Here is a 15,062-nt window from a genome sequence, read left to right as displayed (position 1 = left end):
AAAAGATTCAATCATATGGAATTACTGGCGTGGTGGGCTTGAAAACCTTCGGCTGGCAGATGCAACTAGAGTTTATCATATTAGGATTTAATTGATTTTTTTTTATTTTGTTTTTTCTTTCTTCATTTAATCTACTTTCTTCACCAAAATAATAATAATAATTATCGTCAAGCTTAGAGATTGCTCGTTGGACAAATTGCAATAGCAAAATAAATAACTAAATGGGAAATCTATGACTGATACTTCTTAAATGAGTCTTCATACAAGTAATGCAATAGTCTTTATTGACATGACCATCCAAGCTCAACTCAATCCAGCAATTCCAGCTTCTATGTTTCTTCTGTCTACCCTAGGGATTTTCACAAGCTGCAAAGCATGGATGCATTTAATTTCAGTAGCATGCTATGGATCCAACTATGTTCTGCAGTACAAGTCATTCCACGCCCATCCACTCCTTACACAGCATGGCTGTAATATAATATGATGTATAAAACATCAGAAATAATCAAATAATCATCAAAAACATCAAACATCAAACATCAAAAGGCTTTATGACATAATAGATAAATCATCCAATCATCCTTCTTTTTTATCAGTATCTGATATGGAAGCATTTTTCTTACTGTCGTATCAACAATATGCACCTATGTGCTTTCGTAGAAGTATATTCCAGGTGTTAAGAAAGAGTAAAAGAATAACATAAAAAATAATGTGATGTCATAGATTTTGTTTGGTCTACCTTCCACACTACCGCGAATTGACATCGCTGCACTTAACTGCTTCAATTGTACTTCTTGAGTTTCTCTTTTCCCAAAAAAAAATTCCAACTTTTGTCGATGTATAATATGTTGTAAATATAAGGGGTTTAGCAGTGAAAAAGAATTGCTCGAACCTCCATAATGCATCTAATTAGGATTTAGGAGTAGCTCAGATGAGAAACAAAATGGAATGTTTGATACATCTGTCTCCAACATCATGCCACGGCATCAGCCTGTCTTCTTGTCAATCGTGCATACAATCCATCTTCCAGGAGAAGCTCCTTATGGTTGCCCATCTGCATGAAAGTAGAGAAGTCACACCTGTAGCTAGCCCTAGAGACTGGGGTACGTAAATAAGTGCCAAACATGATATAATCACATTTTTTTTAAGCAGGTCATAAACAATGCAAGAATCTGGATAGGAAACTAGTCACTCATTCAGAATGCCACTAGAAAAACTGTAAATTTGCATAGGATACACTCAACAGAACGCAACAATTTTCATCTGCATTATAAAATAGTTAGCAGAATGAGACCACACACTACTACTGAGCTAATGGCCTCGTGGTGCAGTGTTCCTGTCACCTTGCCATGGTATTGGAATTTTGGTTCAGATACCATGAGGTGCACCAGGAAAAGATGTGACAAAACCTTGGCAGGGTTCATGTGTGTGCAGCTACAGCATCACTGGTTGTCACGGACTGAACACTTCACAGGTGTGAAGTGTTTAGTCCATGACACTGGTGTACCTTTTCAGGTAACCCAATTTCAATAAATATTCTCTTGCCAACTTCTAGAAAATGATGGATAAAAATTCAAAATGAAGTTTTCCTAACTGACATGATTGGCAGAGTATCTACCTCGATAATTTGACCATCATCCATTACCACAATTCTGTCAGCAGCTTGTATCGTCGATAGCCTGCAAAAAGAAAGCAGTTAAAAATTAAACATGTAATGAATACACAGATAATATTTGGAGAACTAACCTGTGTGCAATTACTATGACAGTTCTCTTTGTCCTTGAGTCATTTCTGACAGCCCGAAGAACACCCTACACATAATGGCAGTGATAAAATGAGGGAAGGGAGATAATAATTTGTAATCACACAATAATTTTTCCCTTTTGATCTCAAATATAGCCACCTTGACGTTGTGTTCGGTCTCTGCATCAAGGGCACTAGTGGCTTCATCGAGGATTAAAATGGTTGGATCCCTAAGAATGGCCCGGGCAATTGCAATTCGCTGCTTTTGCCCCCCACTGAGCAAATCATCATCAACTATGGTTTTGTAGCCGTTCGGTAGAGAGGAGATGAAATCATGAGCATAAGCCTGCCTAGCAGCCCACTCCACGTCCTCCTGCTTGACATCTCTAGGACATCCATATTTTATGTTTGAACTGATATCTGTTCGCAGAAGTCGGGGCTCCTGCTCAAAATATTACATGAGGAACAAACTATCTTAAAGTTCACTTAATGTCATTAATACTTGAAATTAGGAAGAACCTGTCCCACAAATCCAATTTTTTCTCTAAGCCACTTGACGTCCAACTCTCTAAGAGGGAAGCCATCAATCAATATCTGCAATCAAAATGACAGTTAGCAATGAAAGGTTCAGCTAAGGCACACCCAAGTATTAAATATTTAATAAGAAGCAAGACAGAAACAACTGATAGCTGGTTAATAGCAGTCTAGGGGTGGGCGGGGTGGGCATAGTTCAGTTAACAGAACCATGCCCCTAGAACCATTAACTAAACCGAAGTCTTTAGTTCGCTAGAAAATGTGAATCAAAACCAAACCGTTTCAAATGGTTCACGAATCATGGATGATTTTTAATCCAATATCCAATGGTTAATCTAACCTTAGATCCAACTTACAATTTCAAGGTCATTACCAATTAATATTTTTCTTTTATTATTATAGACATGCAAATTTTATGATTCAAACTTGAAACTTCAAGCGTCAATAGGTAGTCATATAAATTTATTAACTTCAAATTAGCATCCAACATACACTTAAAAACATCCACCAATGAATTGAGCATAAACAAAATCCATAATCCAAGTTCTAACTCTTAGAAAAATAGAATTAACTAATCCAAGCTCTAAATTGTTGAAAATAATGTAAATTATTAAACAATTATATAATATAAATTTATATAACATATACAATTTTAGATCAACGGCAAGGTTGCTCCTTTATGACCGGTTGGTCACAGGTTTGAGTTGACAGTCTCTCTGAATAAAAAAAGGGGTAAGGCTATGTACATTGTGACGGCCCTCCTACCCTCGCAAAGAAGGGAGCCTTGTCGCTTGAGGATGCCCTTTTTTATTTTTATATATTTATAATACATTGGTTTTGTCTGATTAACCGGTTATTGGATGGGCTGAAGCCGCTGAACTGAAAACAAACTGTTAATAGAAAAAATTCAAAACTAACAGAAACTGAACCAAAAAAATGGTTAACCCATTTTTCAGTTTGGTCTGGCGGTTTGATTCGGTTTTTCAGTTTTTCTTGCCCATCACTAAATAGCACATTTTCAGTATCGCACAATAGCTATTAATCGAAATATTGTAAAAGAATTAAGATAACTGACATTAAAGGACAAGAAAAGATGACTAATGTGAAAGGCAACATGCCCACACACTTGTATGTGTATGCAGATTCACAAGTAAATCACCTGCTCTATCTGCACATTTAAACACACACACACACCGCCGCACATATTATAGCTAATGCATTAAAGTTCAATACAATAAGAAAGAAAAAGATTACCTGACCACTTGTTGGCTCATAAAGACGGAGTAGAAGATTCACCAATGTGCTTTTTCCACTACCACTAAGTCCAACCTTGCCAAAATTTTGTTTATTATCCATATGGTGAATATTAAGAAGCAATAAAGACAAAGAAAACAGAAAATTTCTTACAATTGCAACCACTTCATTTGGATGCACTGAAATGTTAACATGCTGCAGTACGGGTACCTATTCAATTGTTTCCACGGTAGCACCAAACCATAACAAAAAAATAAATAAATAAATTATGCACTTGGATTGGAATCAATCAATCAATTAGTGCAATCATAGTAGTCAAAGTATAAGGGAAGATCAAGCAATCCACATTTGAGACTATGATAAATGCCCAAAGGCAACGATGTTACATCCAGACCATCATGAAAAACAGCATCCCCAAATGTGAATATAAGGCTGTATGCATCATGCCCTTCCCAAACCATATGGTGGGAGCCTTCTGCACTGGGTGTTGCATATAAGTCTGCCATTGTTTATCTAAGGCCAAACCCAGTAACCGCACAGCAACAGAGAAAGATTGCATAAATGGAAATGCTTTACTGAGGCGGGAAAAAACAGTCGGTACTGGAATTATACTAAAAAAAATATAAAAATAAAAAAAGAACACCCTCCATGATAAAAACAAAAAAAAAAATGTGGGCTCAGGGTATGATACATTTTTTATTATCAAAAGCAAGACTATTTAATGGCTATCCCGTCAAATGAAATGTTGAAATGTGACAGACATCCTGTTGGACATTTTGCTAGAACTTACATTCAAACCCAACACATCCACATAACACCTGCCCCCAGCTCCCGAAAAGGAAAAAAAGAATGAATGAAACAACAACAACAAACCCACGCAATACACCAAGGGCATTTCATTTTACTGCTCATAATGATATCAATGATTAGCAAGAAAATAATTAAAAATGTCTAGTTAATCTACTACCTAAGCTTTACTAACCACTAAGAGTTCCTTCTATATGTAAACCACCTAGAAAGGCAAAAGGCTCATATCCTGCACTCCCATGCCCATCGGGCAGCAACTACAATTAAGTCCTCTTTAGGGGTTCTCCTGAGCAGTGAAATAGGTTTTTTCATGGAGAAATCGTGTAAGTTGCTCTCAACAGTTCTATACAAGCTACAAAATCCTTTCAATTGATGACCCTATCTGAAATCAGGTAAATCCATGCCCGCTGATTGGATTTAGGCACCCCTTGTAAGCAATTGAGAAAAGTAATATGAACTGGCAAACAAAAACACATGACCCAGTGCACATGCCCACACTATACTGTAGTTCTTTTTCCTCTCTCTCTCTCTCTCTCTTGTTGGGTGCTTGAGTGGAGGATTTATGCAGTGCACTCACATAACAAGTTAGAAGAGTTACAAGCACAGGTAAAGACAAAATTCCCATATTAAAAGGATTGAAAAACATACTGCTTCCCTTGAAGGATAACGAAAAGATATGTCCACAAACTCAATATGTCCCATCAGCCCTTCCAACTTTAATCCTGTTAATGCAGTAACAAGCATTAACTAATTGATCAAAAAAGATTAAAATAAAATAAAATTAAGAATAAGATTTGCAGGGGCCAGAGGAAACATGGACAAGATTCAATCAATTGAAAACAACTTAATAATACTTGTTCAACACTTCTGCTTAAAATACTAAAATGCTTGCCTTTTGATACAAATTGCTCACTTGGCAATAGATCCATCAATTGAAAAACTTTCTCACTTGCGCCAACAGATTGCATCAATGATGAGATACTGTCCCCTATCCACCATGTTGAATAAATCAGCCATTCACTATACAGTATAAACTTCGTAAGTTGCTCAGCTGTTATATGACCAGCCAGAATTGACATCCCTCCAATCAGCACAGCAATAGCCTATAAAATTAAATGTGCTGGGTCAAGTAAAAGCCAATGTTGGATCAGAAATAAAAAATTCTTTTTTTAGATGAAATGATATAGTGTACACCAAAGCATAACATTCCAGTAATAAATCTCCAAAAATTCCCAATTGTAACATCATCCAATTAATGATAATATTCCAAGCACCTCTACTTATAATTCTTTACAATTTACATATACTAGGTACTGTAGGAGTTACAAATGCATTCAGATTAACTGCAACAATACATTACCTATACAAAAAAAAAGAGTATCTAAATTACAGAAGTCAAGATGCATTCAGGAATATAATTAATTTGAGAGGGAAACATGATCCAATAACACTCAGAGTAAGTGGCATCAATATACTGCAACGCGAGTTCATTCAATGTTGGAAGCAACAATAGTGGCCAATTTACACAGAAACATTTCATTTCAAAAGTGAACTCCTGAAGAGGATCGCTTTTATCAATGAACCCGGGGCTTCTTCCAGAGAAGATAACTTTGGTCAATATAAGATTTTCAGTAAGTCTCCCAAATCTAAATACTGAACAACATTTGAAGTGAATGATCCTATGAACATTAGGGGGAAGGGAAAAAAAAAAAGTCCTCAAAATATATGATTACAAACAGATGACCTGTCATCTCACAATATATATGATCCAAAGAAATATGACTAAATTACCAAAAAAGTCTAAAAATAAATAGCTATTTTATAAAAATCTCAAAACATAAACAAACTCGTTCTCATGGAAATGATATTATTCCTGACCAAATCAACCTTCATGGAAGAGCTAAACCTGTGTTGAGTGATAAAGAGTGTTGAAGCTCAGATTCCAAAATCCAAATGCAGCACTTTGTCGCAAGCTAATGTCAGCCAATTTTCCCAGCCAAAGCTTGTACCTGTCCACCATAGCAGGACAAGTCTGTCAAAATATCGTGAGTATGTGTGTAGCAGCCTTTCTCATTCAGTTTGTCCATGTTTCGGGAGCAAAAATACAGAAAAATAAAAGAATGGCCAAAGACAAAATTATCACAAAACAAATATATAATTTAAAAAAAAAAATGAGGAAGAACTGCTAGCAAAAATAATTGCCTTTCCAGTTCTTGTTTCTCGGTTCCATATACACGCACAGTCCGCATCAAAGAGCATGTCTCTTGCGCAACCTATAAGTAAAAAAAAAAGTGTGTTTATTGTAAATATTTGCGTAAAAAATACAAATAAAATTTCTGACATTACTTCATTGGCAGAAGCAGTGAACTCTTGAACTAGCTTTGCAGCTTTCCTTTGGTACCTACACAAAGAGAACAAAGTTCAAATAATGAAATAATAATTAAAATAAAATACAATACAAAAGGCAAAGTAGTAAATTACATAGGACAGTACATGCAAAGAACAATTGGAAAAAAAGAAAAACAAAATGAGTGCAGACATTTGGATACACACAGTTTCTTCATTCCTTTATCATGTGCTGCGGATATGGAGATGCAATATTAGATAATTTCCCTCGTCTGAATCTTCATTCTTTTTTTCCAACCCCCCTTTTTTTATCTGATTTCCTGTCTCATCTAAGATAACCAAAAGGTGTTCCTGTCTATCTTAATTCTAAAGCATATGCTTACCTTTGAATTCTAGAATATTATTAGTAACAACTCAAGTTTTGGCAGGAAACTTGAGATAAGAAAATGTATAAAATCTTACTGGCCATAGACGAGCATAATCGTTGATAGAGTACAACAAATTGCCAATGTACATAATCCAAGTGGCCATGATAAAATCAGCAAGTAGATCAATGCACCAGTGCCCTGATTTAGAAGGAAAAAGAATAATCAAATTACATCTCAAATGGCAGACAAAATAAACAAACATTAGTTAATTAGCAAAGTCACCTGAAGAACATTTCGTAATATGAAATTAAGGTCATTTCCAATAACACGTGACACTTGCTGACAATCTGCCCCAAGCCTACTTGTCAAATCACCAACTGTTACAGTGTCAAAAAAGGATATATCCTACAAAAGAGGCCAAACCCAAGTCAAACCAACATATAAACCAAGAAATTCAGTGAGAAACAGCCTGCTTGAGATGCACGTAGCAACAAACGTTTCAGCATAGCCACTCTAGATATTTCCAAACCTGAAAAAGAAGAGTGGAATATAATGTTTCTCTCATTCGCTTGACCTGCAAAATTTTATAGAAACAACAATAAGTTTGGTGAAAAAAACACAACAAACATTTAAATAAGGGCATAACACAAGCAGAAGTTGTATGTTGCATATATTTGAAGACAACACAAGCTTTGAGCATTTCACATTCACCATGAGCATGCATGACACAGAGATAATCTCTCGTGATCGCATCATGGATGGGAAGTAATGCTCAAAAACATCCAAGGAATCTAGAACTGACTGTGTAATTTACACAATCCCAGAGTCTATCACCTAGAAAAACTCATGGCATTAAAAATTCCTTCTTTAGCTGATCCAAGAAATAGTTGAATGGTAGAAGAGTTGAAAGACTGTAAAAGGTTTGACTCAAGCATCCAAGGGCAGGGACATATGCATCTGTAATCATGAAATACTTTCCTCCTCTTCAAGGGAAAATTTTCTAAAGAATAAATCAGGGTACAGGAACTCACAAGGATCATATTCGCAATGCCGAAACAGCAACCTCGTAGACCACTGAAATTCAAACAAACAGAATATGAGGTCAGCAGCTCTGTTGGATAGTTTATCCAGATGGCTCAAAATTCACTAGAGTATACAAGGGCTCAACATAAAACAGATTGAAACATTTAAAATGATTACAAGTATTCAGCAAGATAATTATACGTGACAATTTCTGTCTTGGCCACTAGTGTTGACCTATATACATGCCGATGCAATTTGATGGAATGTAACCCTAGATTGGAAGTAGTAATGGATTCACATAACCTATTCACAATTAACCTGCGGACACTCCGCAATTAACAGTCTGCGTCCAACCTTTTCCAGAAGCAAACTCACAAATCACTAGTGTTTTGTTTTGCTCCTACTTATATTATTAGGACTCTAGAGTGGAGAAACTTTTCTATAATGAAGGCCAATTGTGTAAATGGTGAATTAAAGAAAGGAAAACAAATACAACCAGATTCAGGTAAAGCATGGAACAGGAACAATTAAGGAAAAAGCAACAATCAACAACATTGTAACTTTCATAGCAACTCAAGCACCATTAACTTGTAGTTCATTTGAGAGAACTTCAACCCAGGAAAATTTCCTAGATTCAGTTTTTTTTTGTGGTTAATTGTACATATCACACATACACACGAATATGTGGATAATTTTATCTCCAGTTAAATATCATTTTTAAAATGACATCACAAAATTACTGGCCCAGATACTGGAGTGATTGATAAGAAAATGTAGATGTCAATTCAAGTCCCATTAGTGAGAGAGCATGGAATTTAAAAAGGGAAATGTCACTGAGTCCTTGAGGCATATTGAGGTGATGGTTCTATAGTGTCATAGTTAGCAATGGCAAATTAATTCATTGCGTGATTGTCACTATAAATGAAAAATTTACTTTTCCAAGTTACATTGTTATGAAGTTATTTGCAGCGGCAACAGCAATAGCAGCAACAACACAACAACAGTAACAATAAGGAGAAGTATGGTATTAGCTAATCATAAAAACAATTAGAGTTGCATATGAGTGGAATAAAAGCATCTGGCTTTAAATCAAGCATGTGAGGAACAAAATTTGGCACTATTACGGTATAACCCATCAGTAGAATATCTTACAACAGCTCTGTGAGGTGTTGATAACAAACAATGCATTCTAGAATTTACTCTACAAACACTAAGCAGTGTAGAAACAGAGTCTGTTGTTTGCATGCAGTGTAAAGAGAAGAGGGCTCGGACCGTACAAGATTTTGACCTGCATATTCCTGAAGTGATACATAACACAACTAAAAGACGCAAATTCCGGTGCAACACCAAGACTTCTCCACTCTGTGCTGAAAAGATTGATGCTGTCAAGAAATGGGGTATGGAGATCTCTGAAAGCTGAACCACAGAAGTGATATTTAAGAATGTTAATAAAGAATTTGAAAAGTAAACAGCTTAACTAAATGCAAGCTTATCTGACAACAAAAAAATTCTCTCCAGGTTAGTTCAAAGTGCTGCAATATTGTCGGTCATAAAAAAATAGCCCAATAAAGAGAAATCATAAATTAGTGACTTATAGAACTGTTGCTTTTTTTTTTTTTTTCATTATCATATTTGGGCCTAAGAGAGCACATTAAAAGTAGAGGATAATTAGAATCTGAGCTAAACCTATGGAGATAATTTAAAATTTGCAGGTTTCAGGGCATGTAAGAAAGAATACACGAAATAATTCTAGTGACAGTGATCATAAGTATTCATCTCCAAAATTAAAAGGAGAACTTTGCAGGGCATTTGTAAGATCAGTCATATCAAAACATTTGTGGGAGGGGGGAGAGAACAAAAAACAACACATGCAAAAACAATTGCAGCTAAATGAGAGTGGTTAAGGGGTACAACTTTAAAAGCTAAAATGAAAAAATGAACACATTTGTATTAAGATAAGAATACTGCCTGTGGAAGACAAGGTAAGAGTGTTTACGATGGTTTGGGCGGTTGCAAAGTAGATAACACGCTAGTGGAAAAGGGTAACTTGAGTAAGCTTAGAAATAGTAAGAGTAGGAAGGGCATATCTAAAAAATCCTGGATTGAGGTGGTAAATAAGGATCAATCAGCCCTCCAGGTTTCTAAGGATGTTACTTTGGATCAACTTACTAGTACAATGACAGAAAAGACTCGTATAGATGATCCCAAGGGTTTCATTGAAAACTAACTGAGCTCCTTCCACCTGATCGATGAAGGAAGAAGCTGGAGACAGAAATCCAGGCTGATCAAGAGGGGTTCAGACTACTTGCACCTGATCCTACTCAAGCACATGGACATACCGTGGGCTTGTGATTGGATGATGCTCCTAATGGCTGAAAGGTCATTAAGGGGCTGAAGGAGGTTTGCAGAAGCGGCAAGAGGGTTTTGGGGGCTTTCGTAGTGGAAAGGGGAGGAAGATGAAGTCTGAAACTGGTCGAGAGCTCCAAAGGAAGAAGATGGTGCATAACATTGCTTGGTCAGGAGGTGGCGAAATCAACTGTTTGATGGGGGCAAATCTTTTTTTGTGGAAAAATAGTTAGAAAAAGGGGAATCTATGGGCTAGAAAATAGATCGAGCAACCCACCCACAACTAAACCCAGCTCCTACACTTCTAGGTTTCAATTTCTGAGTAATGCTCTACTTGGGAGGATGGTGGGCAGTAACAGAGTCTCTTTAGCAACTAAGAAAGTGGCAAACAGATCCTATGAGGTGCCAGCTGGAGTCACCGTCTATGAAATGTTGAAATCTTTCCTCTTTCTATTCCGGCCATACAAGGAGGCTCAGATTTGACAGAAAATGAAGAGAACGGGCTGAGGGCATTTGGCAGGGAAACCAGTGGCCTCACAAGGTTCCCGAGCAGACGAAAACAATTTGGATTGAAGTGATGAGACTTCCAGTGCTAAGGAGGTGTGGATTTCACAATGGAGAGGTTTGAATGGAGATTTCCATGATCGAAACACTATTTATTGAAAGGGGGGTGATAAACTCTGATTAGGGTACCCTTTTGAGTTCGCAACATAATTTTATATCTCTCTTCACCATTCCAGTGCTGTTACTAACAGATTGGAGAGACTTTTAGGGACAGTTCTTACTGGGCAGGGATGCTGATAACAGAAATTTTCATCTAGATAATGTGGACACAGAGTGCTATCCAATCAGATTTGAGGGGCAAGAACTCAGAAGCTTTTTAGCCTTTTTTAATTGTGTGTTGTTAGCCAAATAGCTTTGGAATTAGCTGACTAGAGTGGAGGACTGTGGAAGGAGATGGTTATAGGTACATATGAGAGGATGCTGATTCTCCAAAGTGGTAAGATTAATGTTGCCTAGAACATGGAACGTTTTGGTTTGTGGAACAGGAACAGGATTGTGGTATGGAACATGCTCTAAAATGTGGAACGTTAAGGGTATACACATTAGATATATTGGTGGAAAAAAGTGTGACGGCACTTGTATATTTTGGAGAGGATGTTGAGCAGTTTCTATATCTAGAGAGATTTTCTGTTGTGGAATAGTTTTATAATGATAGAAATAGAATTAAAATGTGATGATTCCCCACTTTTACCCAATAAAAATTTATGTTATGTTAAAAATATTGAACTGAAACTTTGGGATTGTTAGAATTAGCGTTTCAGAATGAAAATGTACTACATTTTGGAACGTTCATGACAATACATGATTCCCTAGGGTGTTCGCGTTTTTTGGTAACTACTTGGAAGTTCTTATGGGGTTAGTGTTTGGAAAGTATCATAAACTGTAAGGCAGATTTCTCTAAAATTATTTGTTTGGAAACACACAATGTCCATAAAATTAGATTTGGTTGTATTGCTGGTGCAGTGGTACAAACCTAAAAGATGCTTTCCCAATCCTGTTCAATTTGTCCAGTGATAAGGAGGTAATTGAGGCTGATGAGTGACATTTTGTTGATTGGCTCCAAATCAATCACTTGAGGCATTCAATTTCAAACACAGTGCAATGATTAGGAGCTATTTGAAATTAGGAAGTTGTTGATTGTTCTTTATGGAACTAACTCAAATTATCACAGGGAGGATTTTTCCAAAAAATACAGATGAGAAGCAAGGAATTTAAAACTCAAATTTCTGCGACCTAATGTTGAATAGGGGAGACAAGGAAGTCCTCAAAGTTCCATCCAGGTACCTAAAGCTTCGAAAAAAAAGTGAGAGCCCAGAGTTTTTTTTACTAGAGAAGCCATGCGAGAAGCTATACTCATGGGATAATCTTAGAAGCAGGGATCATCTTGGCTAGTTGGTGCTTCATGTCTAAGGAAAATGGAGTACTCAAACCACCTTATTTTATATTGCAGAGTTGCTCAGCAGCTATCAAACTTTATTTAGCAGTGGTATGGATTCAGCCAGTGATACCAAATTCTGAGGGAGCTCTTAGACAGAACTGGCTAGGGGAGGGGAGCTATAGGGGGAACAAAGTGTGATATTTGATCCTCGTCTTCTTTTGGCATATCTAGAGAGAGAAACAACAGGAGCATTCAATGGGAAAGAGGCTATTTTAGCAACCCAAAAATATTCTTAGCCAATCACTATTTTGAGGATTCTATAATTTCCTGTCCAGACTTTTTATCCCGATGGAGTGTTCTGTTACTTGATTGTAATCTATCTAATTCTTTGGCATATCCTTAAGACTTTTCATTTCATACAAAAAATAAAGAGACTCAAAGTGTGCTTGTTGTTGTTGTTGTTGTTGTTGAGACGGGGGATAAAACCAACATCCAAGTCTATACTTCTTCAAGTTCACGTTGATTTACCACTTGAAATTTGTTTCCATGTATCCCAATTAGTTCTGTTCATGAATGCAGCATGAATGTAGCAGAGAGGAATGCTGCTAAAAGTGGTGGATGTATAGGCAGGTGCTGGAGGGGGCAGCCCCCCCGCCCCTCCTCCCCCTCACTTGTTTATTTATAGTTTTATATCGTACAATGGTTGTATATTATTCTATTAGTATAATAATATGCATGTTTATTTGTAATTTGTAAACAAGAGACATGATGTACTGTTGTCTATTGCGAATTTATGGTAGATTGATAATTCATAGTTTTTTTATAATATATAATTATGTGAAAATTGTGAATCATATCCATAGCTTTAGAACCCTGATGTAGTGTTTGGGAATATAGATTCAAGGCTTGAACTTGGATTTGTGCGTCAATTTAGAATAAATTGAACATAGTTTTATATTACATGTTGTCCAAATCTACACAAATCTAAATATAAATTCAAACCCAATCCTTGCTCCCAAACATAGGTAATTAGAAAAAAGACATATAGTTGTCATTATGCCAAATTTCTGTTAAAGATACTTTAACTTTTTATTGTATTTTGCTTTGCATATTAAATACTATTAGATAATGTTTGGGAAGATGGATATCGGGGTTTGGATTTGGATTTAATGCAGTTTTATACCACATTTTGTCCAAATCCATACAAATCCAAGTCCTAAAACCCGTACTTCCAAATGCAGGGTTAGTCTATAAATTAAGATACAATAATTATAGTAAAACAATATCAATAAATTGTTCATTTATATACTTTGGTCCCCCTAACTGTAATTCCTGGGTCCGGCTGCCAATATAATATATCATGCTAAGTGGTACCTTCGGGCACTTGTTAACATTACTATATATAAGACATATTATTCATTCAGTGGAGGAAAATCACCATAGTCAAGATCAACAACAGCACTAAGAACATTTCCTAAAGTAGTTTCTTAACAGGAGCCCTTTGGGCACTGCCAGCAAAATCCTATAAGATAAAACACTTTGCACTAACAAGTAACCACCTACAAAGTTCGCATGATTCCAACATTGCGTCCGACCAAAGAGAAGCTAAATTTCGCGCTACACTTAAGCGGGTACGGACAGAATGTTCGTAATCAAATTAGTTCACCATGCTACTCTCCAACGAATGTAATAGACAGAGATTAACAGTGGATGATACAGGGCAACTGAAAACGACGAAAATACCCACCGCAGCAAGAACTAGGGCAGAAAAGGCAGCGAAGATGACCCATCGATCTTTAGCAACCAAGTTCCACATCCCACCCAGCGCCCGCAACACCGTCACCGGCTTCGCCGTAATCGCAACTTCGACATGGTGGGGGAAGCTCCACCAGCTCCCCCCAGGCACAACCGAGCGTAGAAAATGAATCCACTTCCGCAACCTTTCCCGGAACTCGACGTCGTTTTCTCCTCCGCACTCGGTCCGGGACTCGTCCGGACTGCTCGGCGCCGGGGCTCCATTAATCGAAACAGAATTTAGGGCAGAAAAGAATCTGTTTCGCTCGGAGCAGGGAGAGGCAGGGGAGAGGTAGCGTCGGAGTTTAATATTGGTAGCGAAACGGAGAGCAGTGCGGTGGCGGATGACGAGGAGGCTTCGCGACGGTGGAAGAGGAGAGAGGAAGCGAGGTCGGAAGTCGCAGAGAGACAGAGCCATGGAGTGGACGAGAGGATGTGAGACTACGGAGAAAGCTGAGGGTGTGAGCTCGGGATCGGCCTTCTCTGGTCCATGTGTTTCGCGAGAGACTACCCCGGAGGCTGCGCCACCGTAACGATGTTCGAGTACGAGTGCCTCGACTCCTGCAATCGCCGGGATCCACACGTTTTTTTCAGTTGTACTTTTGAAACAAGAAATGAAAAAGTGTCCGTCTTTAACCTGAATTTATTAAAGTATTGGTAATAGATGCGCCACTCATATAAAAATTCATTCCAAAAAAAAAAAAGAAAAAGTGCTCATAATAAATACAATTAGAAAAATATTCAAAGTTGTAAATATTACTCAATTCTATTTTAAAATAAATGATATTTGTACACTTACTTTTATCATAAACTACTACAATATTATTTTTAAATATATTTTAAATTATAAATATTAATATTTTTAATTAAATTTTAATTAATAATTATTTTAATTATTAATAATT

General features: G+C 36.9%; 1 protein-coding gene across 3 annotated transcripts; it reads right to left on the bottom strand.

Annotated features, from left to right (window-relative positions):
- Window positions 1–210: 210 nt before the first annotated feature.
- Window positions 211–14,781, bottom strand: LOC131144536 (ABC transporter B family member 26, chloroplastic). Of its 3 annotated transcripts, none has more exons than XM_058093234.1 (19): window positions 14,111–14,781; window positions 9,353–9,491; window positions 8,084–8,126; window positions 7,582–7,626; window positions 7,335–7,457; window positions 7,147–7,250; window positions 6,685–6,739; window positions 6,541–6,611; window positions 6,245–6,347; window positions 5,231–5,441; window positions 4,987–5,060; window positions 3,685–3,741; window positions 3,532–3,606; window positions 2,263–2,337; window positions 1,904–2,185; window positions 1,747–1,811; window positions 1,619–1,679; window positions 740–1,054; window positions 211–468 (listed from the first exon to the last, which is right to left on the bottom strand). In XM_058093234.1, exons 1-18 carry the CDS (start codon window positions 14,151–14,153, stop codon window positions 974–976), a joined length of 1,707 nt encoding a protein of 568 aa, XP_057949217.1. In that variant the 5' UTR covers window positions 14,154–14,781; the 3' UTR covers window positions 211–468; window positions 740–973. The 3 variants fall into 3 exon arrangements, with proteins under 3 accessions (XP_057949217.1, XP_057949216.1, XP_057949215.1); XM_058093233.1 differs by having other exon boundaries at window positions 9,364–9,491; window positions 14,111–14,775; XM_058093232.1 differs by having other exon boundaries at window positions 893–1,054; window positions 9,364–9,491; window positions 14,111–14,774.
- Between the last annotated feature and the right edge of the window lie 281 nt (window positions 14,782–15,062).

Source organism: Malania oleifera, chromosome 12, assembly GCF_029873635.1.
Source record: "Malania oleifera isolate guangnan ecotype guangnan chromosome 12, ASM2987363v1, whole genome shotgun sequence".
NCBI lineage: Eukaryota > Viridiplantae > Streptophyta > Magnoliopsida > Santalales > Ximeniaceae > Malania > Malania oleifera.
Note: the sequence above shows the minus strand (reverse complement) of the source record. Positions and strands in the feature narration are given on the sequence as shown.